This window comes from Garra rufa, chromosome 7 (genome assembly GCF_049309525.1).
Source record: "Garra rufa chromosome 7, GarRuf1.0, whole genome shotgun sequence".
NCBI classification, from domain to species: Eukaryota; Metazoa; Chordata; class Actinopteri; order Cypriniformes; family Cyprinidae; genus Garra; species Garra rufa.
The window spans coordinates 5,187,330-5,202,423 of NC_133367.1; the positions used below are offsets into that span (position 1 = coordinate 5,187,330).

A 15,094-nucleotide genomic window follows, 5' to 3' on the forward strand; every position below is an offset into this window, starting at 1 on the left:
AAATATCCGGTTGCTACAATTACAATGGCCATATCGTTCAGGCTTAATCTCCCAGAAAAACAAAATTTTCTGGGACATTTAACATTTTATCTCATTTTTCATGGGCTGAACTTTGTCATTATTTTTTAGTTTTCCCAGGATACATGGGAACTCTGAGATTAATGTATTTTTCAGATAAAAGCAAGAAAATGACTTACACTGCTCTTTTGGAGGTTTTGATGACTGCCAATAATCTAATGAGACACTCGTCTGATTTTTTGAATTTCTGAAGCTCAAACTCCTCCATCTCCTCCTCTGATGTCAGCAACACAAAGGCCAAAGCAGACCACTGGGCAGGTGAAAGATCAATAGATGAGAGACTTCCTTTGTTAAGGTGGGTCTGAATGTCTTTCACCAGAGTTTGGTCATTCAGTTCATTCAAACAGTAGAACAGATTGATGGATCTCTCTGGAGACAGATCAGCTTCAAATGCCTGCTTGATATACTGAACGATTTCCTTTTTACTCTGGTCATTGTCGTATTCTTGCGTCAACAGACCTCGTAAGAGTCTGTGATTGGACTGGAGTGACAGGCCGAGAAGGAAACGAAGAAAAAGGTCTAGATGTCCATTGTCACTCTTGAGTGCCTTGTCCACTGCAGTCTTCAGCAAATCAATCACATTTTCATTTTTGTTTTCCTGTCCTGAAGACTCATGAATAAATATATTTTCTTTCTTTGTGATCAGAAACAGATGTGCATAAAGAGCTGCAATGAACTCTTGAATGCTCAAGTGAACAAAGCAGTACATGGTACCAACAGTGATCCCTTTTTCCTCCATAAAGATCTGGGTACACATGCCTGAATACACTGATGCCTTATAGACGTCAATACCACAGGCTTGCAGATCTGATTCATAGAAGATCACATTGTTTTTTTCCAGCTGTTGGAAAGCCAGTTTCCCCAGTGAAAGGATGGTTTGTTTATACCAGGAAACATCTGGTGTATAATCTCCATCATACTTTCGTCTGCTCTGCTGGATCTGAAAGCGGAGAAAGTGTGTGTACATTTGTGTCAGAGTCTTAGGAGTGTCTTCAGTATTTGACTCCTGCAGTGTTTTGAAGGCATCATCAGCCTGATTGTATTTCAGATCATTATTTCTTTTCTCCTCCAAAATGTTCTGGAGGACAGTGGCTGAAATCCAGCAGAAGACTGGGATGTGGCACATGATAAAGAGACTCTTTGATTGTTTAACATGATCAATGATTTCTTTGGCCAGATTCTCATCCGTGATTCTTTTTCTGAAGTACTCTTCCTTTTGTGCATCATTGAATCCTCGTATCTCTGTCAGCCGGTCGATACAGTCAGGAGGAATCTTACTGGCAGCTGCTGGTCTGGTGGTGATCCAGATGAGAGCAGAAGGAAGCAGATTTCCCTTGATGAGGTTTGTCAGGAGAACATCCAGAGAGACAGGTGAAAATACATCATGCAACGTCTCATTATCCTTAAAGTTTACAGGAAGTCGACATTCATCCAATCCATCAAGGATGAACAGGACTTTAAATTGATTTCTTCTTGTAAGGTTTAGTCCTTTAGTCTCTGGAAAAAACTGGGTTATAAGGTCCATCAAACTTAGTTTTACTCTCTCCTTTAAGTTCATCTCTCTAAATGGAAGAGGAAATATAAAGCTGATATCTTGATTTTCTTGTCCTTCAGCCCAATCCAGAACAAACTTTTGCACAGAGACTGATTTTCCGATGCCAGCAACTCCTTTAGTCAGTACAGTTCTGATCTGCTTGTCTTCTTCAGGTGCTTCAAACAAATTTTTGCATTCAACCTGTATCTCTTGAGATTCCTGACGTCTAGAAGCAACTTCAATCTGTCTTACCTCATGTTCAGTATTGACCTGTTCACTACAACCCTGAGTGATATAGAGACCTGTGTAGATGTTATTCAGAAGTGTAGAGTCACCTGGCTTTGCTATTCCTTCAAAAACACATTGATACTTCTTCTTTAGGTTTGATTTTTGCTGATGAATGAATATTAGCTCATCTAAACACAAATACAGATATTTGTAATATTAGTTTCTCTCGTACATTTAAAAATGACAATATGACAGATGGCCATGAGTCTCTTACTTTTTAGAGTATCAGCAGCTTCATGTTGCTTCATCTCTCTCAGGAAGTAGAGTGTGAGATCAAGAGCTGCTTCTTTGACACTGCATCTGTTCTCATTAAAGTCCTTCACAAAGTACTGCAAGTTCTCTTTTTGTAATATTTTCTTAAACTTTTCCAATTCATTCTTTAGAAACATGATCATTTTGTTTTCGAGATCCTACAAACAATGCAAGAAAAAAAACAATGACAACAATAAAACAATCTTCATCTATATTTGGTCAAAACAATTGATCCTATTTGTTTTTTTTTGTGAATACATATTTTTTATATATATAAAAATGAGTTTTCTTACCTGGAAGATCCCTAGGAGATCATCTGTGAAATTTTTGTTTTTCTTGTGAGTTTGTAAATCTGAATCTACTGTGTCATATTGAAGCCTGTTAGCAAATAAAATAATAAACTGCATTTTCAGGCAGAAATCATTTGCAAACATTTTTTAAACAAAGGGGAAAATGCAGTGGCTGCTTAAGATCATGCTTTTAAGGTGTATGGTCTATTTAGGTATTTTTGATATTTTTGTAAAAAATGTGTGTATATATATATATATATATATATATATATATATATATATATATATACACACACACACAGATATGTATATATATATATATATATATATATATATATATATATAATTAAAATTATTCAAAATATCTTTTGCCTTTATTTGCCTGCTCCTATTGGCTGTTTGTAGATCATCCGTGTGATAATTAGTTATTTAAATAAAATGTATACCATGATTAAGTTTTGGACAATAAAATCTCATTAAAACTACTCACTGAAATATTTTCCAACAGTCAATGTGTGACCAACAATAAGCAGCACCAGTATTACCTTTGGGTAGATGATGTTTTTTTCTCACTGAAATATAGTCCTTCATCTTTTGACCTGTCACTCTTCACAGACACAGAGCTGAACACATGTGAGCCTGATCTTACACTAATGACACAGAGAAAAGAGAGAGGGAAAAAAAATACAGCAAGAGATACTTCCGTTTTATTTCAAGAGCTTCAAGTGAAGCGAAACATTGATTCCACAGCCTTCACAATATCTACTTCACCTTAATATACAAGTGTCTCTAAAATCTTGTTATAGTACACCTATATTATACCTGTTCACATCTTCACATGAGAAAATAGGAATTAATGTAAACTAATGTAACACAATGAAAATGTTATTAATTCTAGGGCTTTCATTGTGAAGCATAGCACCACAGGCAGGATTTGGAATGGGAAATGGATGTAATTGCAAATCTGTTTTGCATCTTTTCCTACAAGTAATAACTGAATTAAAAGAGCTCTGTATTTTAATGCATACTAGTAAAAAAAATGCTAATGCTGGGATAATTTTTAAAGCTAACAACTTGATATAGACTCCGTTTCACCTCTGTTTCTGTGAGAGATTCATCTCAGAGGGAGACTCCTTTCCTTGCTCCTCTGACATACTGCAGCTGAACAGCTCAACGCTGAGATATTTGCGTCGCAGAAGATGATCAGATGCTCATTATGACCTAGACATGACATTGTGACACTGAGATGAATATCACGATAGTTCAGAGGGGAAAACGATGATGGAAAAATAAGAAAAACAAATTACGAATGTAAAGTTAACAAACAAGCAACATGAAAAGAAAAAAATATGCTTCAAAATATATTATGATGCAGAGATTAAACACTGTGCTACAAGAAAAAGCGGTTTTATATACACACTATTTATGTTTTTCAACTTCATCAGTTCTTTTTTATTTGATATAGTTCAGTGATAGCTGGAAACTCTTCTACTTGCATTGCATGATGTAATGGCAGAGGGAAAAATACAGAGAAAGGAAAAGTTGGTTTTGGAAGAGATCGTTCTGCTGACCTTGCTGATAATCAAAAAAAGGAAGTCATAGAGACACATTCGTACGCTCACAACAGTCCAGAGCTAACTCCAGTCACGGGTTCGGAGCCATGCACGCCACATCCCAAGAAAAGTAAATCGGAGCCAAGGCTTTCTGAGGTACAAAATAACATTTTGCAAATATTGGATGTAGAAAACGAATCAGAATCCTGAAACCCTACACCATGAGATCCAACAAAACAGAGAACGCATAAACTCTTTAAAATAAGCCACTGAATTTATCTTCAAAGAGATGCATGATGTTAAAGGAGAAGTCCGGTGTGATATTGACCTAAAGTGTATTGAATCATGATACCGAGTGTGAACGTACCTTGCATATCTCATCTCGGTTTGTGTCTTGCAGTCCGAAATCTGGGGTTAGTTAGTTAGTTGCTAACAACAGGTTGTCAATGAGGGTGAATAGGGCATCGGAGTAGCCATGTAAATAAATCACTGTTTTACGCAATTTACGAGGCACACAGTAGCTCCACACTTCATTGATAGACTTCCAAGGGCCCTGACATTTAAAACGAGACATTGAGAACTCAGAAAAAGCACTGGTAGTTTATTTACAAGAAGATTTATACAGACATTACCTGCAAGAAAAATCCCGGTCGCCGCCAACTTGAATTTAGTCATGATAAGTCGAGTGACGAGCAGGAAGGAACTTATCAGGTTTTAGTATAGGTCAATACCACACCGGACTTCTCCTTCAAGGAAGTCAAATTCAGGAGACAGACATAGTGCCTTCAGTCATTACTGATCATAAAATGATCCATATAGTTATCAGCCTTGATAATAAAAGATCTTGAGCATCTAATTTCAACAACTAAAAATTTAACGATTCACTTCTTAAAGATGTTCAGTTTAAGAATAAGGTTAAAAGTGTGATAGAGATGTTACAAGAAAGTCCTAAAGGGAACAAATTTTGAAATATAAAATGCACAATTGGAATTAGAACAAATTTATGAATATAAAGCCAAGCGTGCATTTATAAGGTCAAGGAGAAAGTGGTTAGAAAAAGGCCCATCGAATTCTAAGTATTTAGGAATTAAGATATGTAAAACCAAAAACAAAGAATAAATCTTAATTATACCCCTTTAATTATTAACATACGAAAGAAATTTTGAATGGGAGAGGCTTATCTAGACTAGTTTACACCAAAATGGTTATAGACACTCCAAAACGTATCATTAATGAGACAAATAAATGTATATATAATTTTATTTGTGAAAAAATAAACCAATATTTGAATAAAAAAAAAAAAAAATACTTTGTAATCCACTTAACCAAGGTGGGCTAAATGTACTTGATGTTGAAATATCCAACACTATCTTTAAAATGAAGCGAATACAAAATTATATTTGTTCAAAGGATAAGTTATGGTATTATATCCCAAATATTATTTTTGAAAGAGTAGGTGGTATTGAAATTCTTCTTAATTGAAAATGTATTATTAGCAAGCTTCCCAAAAAAACTTTCCAATTTTCACAAACAGCCATTGTTATCATGGATGATTATATATACAAACACAATTTTCTCCCTCGCAAGTGTTTAATTTGAAACAATAAATATATTGCACACCAATTGTTACACAAATTTAGTTAACTGGTTTAGACATTGGTTTGTTGGTTTCACGACATTTAAATAGTAATGGTCACGTGCTTACCTATTCAGAGTTTTTAGAAAAAATAATAATTTCATATACCTGTTAAGGAGTAAGTGATGGTAATTAATGCCATTCCCTCAGAACTTAGGAAATTATTAAGAAATTATATTAGATACAAAACCACATTTAGATTTCAGTCTTAAATTAGAAGGTATTTATATAAATAATAATACAATTAAAAAAAAATCTTTAAGTCTACTCAGATTTGCCAAATTTCCAGTGTTTCTTTAGCAATCAGTTTTTGGAGATCACAATTTTTTAAGATGTCCAGATGTTTTAGTATCACTAATAAAATTAAAGGGGTATCATTCAAGATTGTTCATCGTATTTATCCTGTAAAACAGGTCATTGTGAAGTTTTGTAAAGACGTTGACTTGAAGTGTGTTTTCTGTAAAGAGTATTGTACATTTATTTTATGATTGTATTTATACTCAATTATTTTGGTGTGATTTGTTTTTGTTGTTGTTCAAGTACTAATGTTGAACTGCAACTCAAGGAAAATGATTTTTTATATAAGTATACTTTGGACTGTAAAGTTTGGTATATTGTAAATTTACTCATTGTATTATATGGAAACTTAAAAAATCTATTCTTTGAATAATTTGTAAATATTTGTTCTTATTTGTTTATGATTGTATTTGTTTTGTTGTTATTTGTGTTGTTGCCCTTGTGTGTTCTTTGTTCTAGAAACTGCAATAATAATAATTTAAAAAAAAGTTTTACCATGATCACTAAACGACGGAGGGTGGACAAATATTTCTGGCTGCTTACTTGCGCAACAAAGAAGGCCTGTAAATTATAATTTAACATTGCAACTGAAAAACGCTCACAGGATTTAAAATCCCTTAATCATTCCCCCAAATAACTGTAATTGTGGCAGCATTTAAACTTACTTGCAGTAGTACAGACGGTCTTGAGCAGCACAAACAAAATCCAGAAGTCTTTGAAAACACTTTCGATTTGTGATCGCTGGTAAACATCCTCCTCCTTCTTCTTCTTCTTCTGGTGTTTTTGGCAAACCAACGAAAGAGGTGCATATCCGCCACCTACTGATCTGGAGTGTGGAGTGAACAGATTTGGTAGGAAGAAAAAAGAGAGAGAGAGAAAAATAAATAATAAAATCCTTATAAATTACTTAAAAAAATTAAATTCTTATATTTCCTGTCTTTTTTAGATAGCTAAAGAATTCCCCATTAATTCTTGATTGCATTTGTTTTTAGTGATATTATATCATACCCCATCAATCCTAATTTTGACTAAATTGGTTTCTTTCTCTTTCATAAGCATCAAATTCTGTAAGATTGTGTTTTACTGTTTCTGGAATCCCACTTTTGTCACAACTGCCATTTTCATGTTTCCCTATTTTGTGTAAATTGTAGTTTAATGCTGCATGTCCTATTCTCATTCTTGTAATAATAATAATATCTTTCTTTCTACTACCCCATCCCATTCTCTCCTCTCCTACACGCGTTCCTGTATCTGGTCAAGATGCCTTCCCTTTGTTCCACAATCCCATGACTTTTGTCATAACTTTCTGACTTCAGCTGAGATTAATTTCTTAAATTCAGTTTTGCTAATCGCTGTAAAAATTTCACTATGATTGGTAAATTAGTGACTGATGCAGACAGAGAGTCAGGTGTGCAGTGGAAATAGTTTATTAAGCATTTAAAAGCTTTATGGAAAAACATTTAACATTTAATTTTAGATGCTTTAAGATGTAAGTAAAAGTATGAAATTATTCACTTGAGCTGTAAGAAAATTCAATAGACAACAAAAATGAAGGTCACTTCATACTTGAAGCAACTCTAGTAAAAGTCTTCTCACACTCAAAGCACATATAATCTCTCACACCAGTGTGTATCTTCTGATGAACTTTTAAAGTCTGCAGATGTGAAAAACTCTTTCCACATACAGAACATGAATGTGGTTTCTCCTTTGTATGAACTTTCAGGTGATCCTTCAGGCTTGAAGCCCACATTGATCACATTCATGCAGCTTCTCTCCAGTGTGGATGTTCATGTGTGTCTTAAGGTTTGCTGGTTGTGTGAAATTCATAATGGTGGTGTATTTGGTATATACTCCACATCTTAATAGTGCATCTGACTCTGATCTAAATAGTTCTGTCTTAAATCATATTTTCATCAGTCAGATGTGGAAACTGATTGGTCGATAACTTTTGACAACGTTTAATTCAGGGGTAAAAATAATTAATATGTAGGGCATTAACACAGAGAGTTTTGTTTTGTGACAAAGTTTGAGTTTTGTGCAAGAACAAAGGAAATCTGTGTGTGAATGGACTCATCTACTTTCATGCTACAATAATGTGCTCTCGATATTTATATTTACATTATTATTTATTGGTTTGCTTTTTTCTTACTATAAACACCAAATCTGATTAAATGTTTAAAAATGTAATTTTTTTTTTCAGCCTCACTGATGAAGGGTTAAGAATAATCACCAACCTGTTTGTTCTTCAGTGTGTTTCATTCTGCAGGGACCTGGATCTCTCATGTTCTCACTGTCCTTCAATAAACTCAGGAGGTGCTTTGATACTTACTGAACATGAAACAAAAAAACAAAACAAATCAGCCTCTTTTTCAGCTTAAAGAACATTTTGAACCTGTACAAATCTTATAAAAACTTATAAATTATAATATAAATGATAAAGCAAAACTTAAAAAAAAAATGTATAAAAGTTTAGTTAAAAAAGGTTACAATATAAATAAATCATGTGAAGTGAAAGCAGACAATGGCTAAACCAAATTATGATCATGTTGACACATTTTTACAAAATAAGGTACAATGATCTACATTAACAAAATATAGTCACATCCAAAGTTTCTGCAGTGAGAATAATCCAAAGCTTGATCAACTCCACAATTAAAATATTACATTAAAAACATAATATTAGCATTAATATACTGTAATAAAAAAAATAATATACCAATAAAATACACCAGGAAGTTGTTTTAAAAGCAAAAGTGAAATATAAATGTCAATTTATATAAATGTCAAATGTCAAAGTGTCACAGCCTTTTCTCCAGCTTCCGGAACAAGAACAGCTTACATGTAAAAACTATCTACTTTATTAAAGAGTAAACACACAAGTGATACACATGAGTTATTAAAAAAAAAAAAGTGGTAGGAGCCGACAGAACTTCGAAAAACAATCCACAACGACTAGAATACAAGTGTTCCCGTCGGAAGGGGGAAGGTCCGTCATGAAATCCACTCCTAGGTGTGACCAGGGACGGTTTGGGACGGGCAAGGGATGGAGCTTTCCTGCAGGTAGATGTCGGGGAGTCTTTGAGATGGCACAATCCTTGCAGCCTTGGAAATAGCGCCTCACATCCCTTGCCATGTCTGGCCACCAGAAGCGCTCTGACAGCAGCGAGAGGGTGGTGTTGGCCCCTGGATGCCCAGTGCCCAGGGAGGTGTGTGTTGAGTGGATAAGATCTACCCGTTGTTCCTGAGGGATGAACTGACGTCCTGGTGGGCAACCCGGCAGAGATCTGGCTGCTGGAGTGGCGACGGCTGGAGGACTGGACCAGTCGATGGGAGCGACGAAGATGTTTCTCGGGAGTATTGGCGTGGATGTCTCTGGAGAATCATGGAAGTCGTGGAGTCGAGAGAGGGCATCTGCACGGATATTTTTGGAGCCTGGACGATAGGCTATTTTAAAGCTGAAACGGGAGAAGAATAAGGCCCAGCGTGCCTGCCGTGGACAGAGCCTCTTAGCGTCACGGAGGTACTGCAAATTTTTGTGGTCCGTGATCACTTGGAACGGGTGTTGAGCTCCCTCCAGCCAATGCCGCCACTCCTCCAGGGCGAGCTTGATGGCCAATAACTCCCGGTTGCCGATGTCATAATTCTGCTTCGCCAGGTTGAGCTTCCTAGAGAAGTAAGCACACGGATGGAGACGTGGAGGAGTACCGTGGTGTTGGGACAAGACAGCTCCGACGCCAGTAGTGGATGCGTCCACTTCGACCACGAATGGATGATCTGGATCTGGATGTGTCAGGAGTGGAGCTTGGGTGAATGCGGCCTTGAGAGACTGGAAGGCTGCGGCAGCTTCGGGAGTCCATTGGAGAGTCCGAGATTTCCCCTTGAGTAGGTTGGTTAATGGAGCCGTGAGAATACTGTAATTGTTGATGAAGCGACGGTAGAAGTTTGCGAAGCCAAGAAATCTCTGGAGTTCTTTTATGGTGGTGGGTTCTGGCCAGGAGACGACTGCTGACACTTTCCCCTCGTCCATGCGAACACCTTGCCGATCAATATTGTATCACAGGAACTGGACGGACTGGAGATGGAACGAGCACTTTTCAGTCTTGAGGTATAACTGGTGCTCACGTAGGCTTTGGAGGACCTCCGCAACGTGGTGGCGATGTTCGGCCTCACTCCGGGAGTAGATCAAAATATCGTCGATATAGACGATAACAAACCGATGTAGAAACTCCCGGAGTACCTCGTGGATGAAATTTTGAAATACGGAGGGGGCGTTGACCAGACCATAGGGCATGACAAGATATTCGTAGTGGCCAGTTGGAGTCACAAACGCGGTCTTCCACTCGTCCCCCTCACGTATTCTCACGAGGTTATACGCGCTGCGGAGGTCCAGCTTCGTGAAGATCTTGGCTGATCGGAGCTGTTCAAGGGCCGCAGGGATGAGAGGAAGTGGGTATCGGAACTTGACGGTGCCTTGGTTCAGAGTCCTGTAATCGATGCACGGCCGCAGCCCTCCATCCTTCTTGGCCACGAAGAAGAAACTGGATGCTGCGGGTGATGTGGAGGGTCGGATGTATCCCTGGTTCAGAGCTTCTTGTACGTACTCCTCCATGGCCTTAGTCTCCGGAAGCGATAATGGGTAGATCTTACCTCTGGGCATTGGAGCATCCGGAACTAGGTACAGACCTGCAAACTCATCAGAGAAAAAAAGGTGACAGTCTCTGGAGGGGGGGAACGGGGGGGGGGGGGGGTGTCTGACTTGAACTCGAGTAAGAACAACTAAAAACAACAAAAGAACCAAAACACAAATTATATTATACTGAAAAACATTATTTTTTTCCTTCTTAGCCTGGACAAGGGTTTCACAAACACACACACGCACGCAAACGCCATGGAGGGAAACTGAAAAACATTCACAAACTACTTAATATATTTTACAGTTCAAGATAAAACTTAAAAGATGTAGTTATTAAATTATATGAAATATTTCAATATATAGGAATTATCGATTCACATTGAGTGCATTATTTATTTTTTATACCATCAATATTTAACGTAGTTTGTAGTGAACTATATATAAGTATTTAAATAATTCACCCTTATAGGCTGTTTGTGTGTGAGCTTAATTTCTGCACTTGCTATAATATATATATATATATATATATATACACACACACACTTAAGGACAGTAAAAGTACTACAATTTATTATACTAGATATTGTATAATAAATCAAAAAGAAAGCCATCTTGAAAAATATAGGGAGTTTAAAAGGCAGCTGCATAATAAATAATCCACTGCTGCCATCTATTGGTTATATGGGTAATTCCATATTATTTTAAAAAAAGACGTTGTTTTCTGCGAAAAGTCATTTTGTCCGATGCAGTTTTTTATGAATGAAAAATGAGTCCTTGAAGTACATTTTATTTCACAACTGTAGAGTTGGAAAATAATAAAGGCTTTAAAATAGTGTGATAAGATTTTAAAAATGTGTTCATGACTTTGAAGGCAAGTTAGTGATTATCAAGAATACGATTAAGATGTCCTTGAAGAGAAATATGGCTTGCTAGCTAATGTTAGCCTAAACACGTTATGACAGTGTTTAGCTGTCAGTATTTAAATGTACAACTATGCAGATACAGAGAGTACGGGATTACCAGGCTCCGCATTTAAATGATATGTTGTTAAATAATAGTAAACTGAATGTTCACGCCGCTAACATTGTTTATAATGTTGCAATTATCATTTTTCTCAGTTTCTGATAAGAACGAGGCAGTAGATGAGTCTCAAGAGTGTTCACCTAATATATAGCACATATAAAATGAGCTTTAGCGGAAGTTTACGAGCTGCTTATCTTTATGCAGAAGTTCTAAAGAACGCTCCGTGCATACGGTCATTTCAATTTCCATCAGAGTTTCCACATTAGGTCAGGTGTCTCTTGACAGGCGCGAACACAGATGGCAGTGCGTTTCAAGATACTGAAGCAAGCGCTGAGATTGGTCCAGGAAAAATGTCATTTATAAGAATTGTCCAATAATGGCCTACATGGCACGCAAGCCCACCCCCACCTCCCTCTCTTGACAGGCGCGAGCTTAGTTGAGATTCCGATCGGCCCAGATGTCAATTAACGCAAGCCCAACCCCCCTCCCTAAAAAAAACTCTCCGGTTCTACACGATTCACGTGAATGACCCAATTGACAATGAAAACGGCGATTATCGCCGAAAAGCGACAAGTTTGCAGGTATGTAGGTCAATGGCACAGTCCCATGGCCGATGTGGAGGTAGCTGGGAAGCTCTCTTGGGGCAAAATACATCCTGGAAGGACGAATAGTATTCTGGGATCTGGACAGATCGTTTCTCGACTGGACTTTCAACTGACGTGACTTATATTGGTAAGGATTTCCTGACAGGAAGTGGAAGCTCTGGAAAACAGGTATCTGCACATTCGGGTCCCCACTTCATGATTTCACCGTTGCCCCAAGAGAGGATGGGATTGTGCTTCACCAGCCACGGGCGCCCTAAGATGATGTCCATGGATGCGACCTCCAGAACCAGAAACTGAATTGACTCCTTGTGAAGGACTCCTATTTGTAGGTTGATGCTTTCACATTTGCGATGGACCCGAGTACGGGTGGTGATTTTGCTGGTTATGGGTTCGATTTGGTAAACTGCTGATGAGGCTTCAGTTCGGAGTTGGAGCTGGCGACAGAGGGTGCCCGAGATGAAGTTGCCGGCTGACCCGGAGTCGATGAGGGCCGTGACTGTAACAGAGAATGACAGAGAGGACAACTGAACATTGGTAGTCAGAGGGTGAAGATTTTCTATTTCGGAACACAGACCACTCACCAAGGAACAGACGGGACGAATGGGGCAGTTGATACGGATATGTCCGCTGGCCCCACAGTACATGCACAAACCCCGGGCCAGCCTTCTCTGTCGCTCAGCAGATGATAGTTTTCCAGCTTCCAGGATCATAGCCTCTGGTTCTGGAGGAGCGGTTGACTCAGGCGAACGGAGGAGTGCAGTTGCAGTGGTGTCAGCGTTGGCGTGATATGATTGAATACGGTCAGAACAGCGAAGTGATTGTTGGATGAATTTTTCTAGACCCATTGAGTCATCCAATGCTGCCAACTGGAGACGAAGCTTGGGTTCCAAGCCGAGCCGGTAGGTGGTTAACAGCGATCTCTCATTCCATCCGCTGGCAGCTGCTAAAGTACGGAAACGTAAAGCATATTCTTGAGTAGTCATACTCCCTTGTTTTAAATGATAGAGCTGTTCTCCTGCGGAGATCGCTTCATCTGAAGTGCCACAAACCTCTTTAAAGTGAGCGATGAAACTCTGGATGGTGCTGGTCGCTGGCCCGGCTTGGCGCCAGATGTTGTCAGCCCACTTCAATGCGGGTCCGGCGAGCAACGAAGTGATGAATGCGATTTTTGACTGATCTGTTGGATATAAAGCAGGTTGCATGGTGAATATTAGCGAACATTGGAGAAGAAATCCGTTGCACTCCTCTGCCCCGCCTGAGTAGGGCGCTGGTCGAGCCATGGGACTGGATGGAACGGGTGCCAAGGAAGTGCTGGGTTCCGGTGGAGCTGTGGGACACGGTGTTGTGGGAATAGCGGTGGAAGGTCCCATTAAAACCTTTCGGAGTGAATCCACAACCTCTTGAAAAGGATCCATTGCTCCGCCGATGCTGTCTGTAGGTCCGGGCTTCTGTTAGGGAAGCAGACTAACAAGACAGGCAGGTGAGTGAAAACGTAACAAGGTTTATTGAGTTTCAGCAGAGCAATGTAGATGGTGGCGTGCAGAACCGGGTAAGTTAACTGTCCAGAAGTTTGATGTAGTATGGATGTTAGACGGATGGCTGAAGTAGTTCTTTTCCCTTTTTGCAGGAACGAATGTGGGAGGACGTCGAAGGAAGGACTGGATGCAGGCTTATGGCGCACACACACACACTGGAGGCGGTGATCGGCTGACGAGACAGACTGGACTGGGAATAGACGACAAGACAGGTAAGTAGCCACAGGTGAGTATTCAGAATACCTCGAGATCTTTGTTGGAGTCCTGAGTGAGTCTGCTTACAAAGTAACGAGCCCGGACACTGGTGACTGTGTGTGGTGTGCTTTTGTATGTGCCGTGATGATTGCGTGCAGGTGTGACTGATTAGTATTCAGGTGAGCGTGATCTTTGAGTGAGTGAGGTGGAAGAACCTGGCCAATCCGTGACACTGTCACAAAAACAATCACATTTATTCAATCATAAATTAAATATTGAAAAACAGAGCAATTGTAATAAAAATTTTCATATGGTGCATATTTTTTAACAAAATACTCCTATATAGTATTCATTTTTCAAGCTGACTAACATTTTTTGGTCACCAAATGTTTTTTTCTGACGTAAATGTGCGCTACAATGTTGCGTTCATTAACTAACTTGATAAGATCCAATATCATTTGGTAAAAATTTGAATCGATTAAAAACTTTGATTTAAAATCGATTTAAAAAACATATTGTATCAAAAACTATTTCACTCAACACTGTTACAACAAAATTTCCATTTATTTCATCTCCTCCTTTTTAAAATGAAAGCATTTAAAAAATGGCAACAACCAATAAGTGACATCAATTGAACGCTTTCTAGAGTACAAAAATAGTGAACAAGATAGTTAAAAATTAAATAAATACATAAACAAAAGCCCAGATCATACTTAGTTTGGCTTTCTGGTGTTGAATGTTTATCAAACCTCATTTCACTGACCATTCGATCAAAACAAGAAAATTAAAGACAGTTTTCAGAGTTTCAGGATTTGTTTTGTATCACAAAAGATTTTGAAACATGTTTTTAAACATTGAAAGTCTCCCCTATATTATTTATTGGTTCATGTTTTTTTACTACTACAAACGGTAAATCTGATTAACTGCTTTAAACTTACTGTAAACAAACTACAAGTGAAACATGCTTTATAAGAGAGCTGAACAAAAACAGTAATGAAGCATAATGATATCATTTGAAATTTTTATACAACAATGAATCTTTCAGATATTGTCCATCTTTGAATTGATCTGAATCTCACAGGTAAAACTTTATGGTCTTGAAGAGGAACTTTATTCACTGTGAAAACTCTAGATGATGTTTCTTAGTCCTGTCTCTCACTCTGGCTGGTTTGACA

General features: G+C 38.2%; 1 protein-coding gene across 1 annotated transcript in view; it reads right to left on the reverse strand.

Annotated features, from left to right (window-relative positions):
* The window catches only part of LOC141338674 (NACHT, LRR and PYD domains-containing protein 3-like), a 49,397-nt gene extending 42,718 nt beyond the window's left edge, over positions 1–6,679 (reverse strand). Inside the window, exons 1-6 of the mRNA XM_073844279.1 lie at positions 6,594–6,679; positions 3,538–3,663; positions 2,988–3,092; positions 2,446–2,530; positions 2,115–2,310; positions 198–2,028 (exon numbers count right to left, since the gene is read on the reverse strand). Coding sequence (XP_073700380.1) covers positions 198–2,028; positions 2,115–2,310; positions 2,446–2,530; positions 2,988–3,092; positions 3,538–3,596 — 2,276 coding nt within the window. The 5' untranslated portion in view covers positions 3,597–3,663; positions 6,594–6,679. The remainder of the gene's footprint in view (positions 1–197; positions 2,029–2,114; positions 2,311–2,445; positions 2,531–2,987; positions 3,093–3,537; positions 3,664–6,593) is intronic.
* Between the last annotated feature and the right edge of the window lie 8,415 nt (positions 6,680–15,094).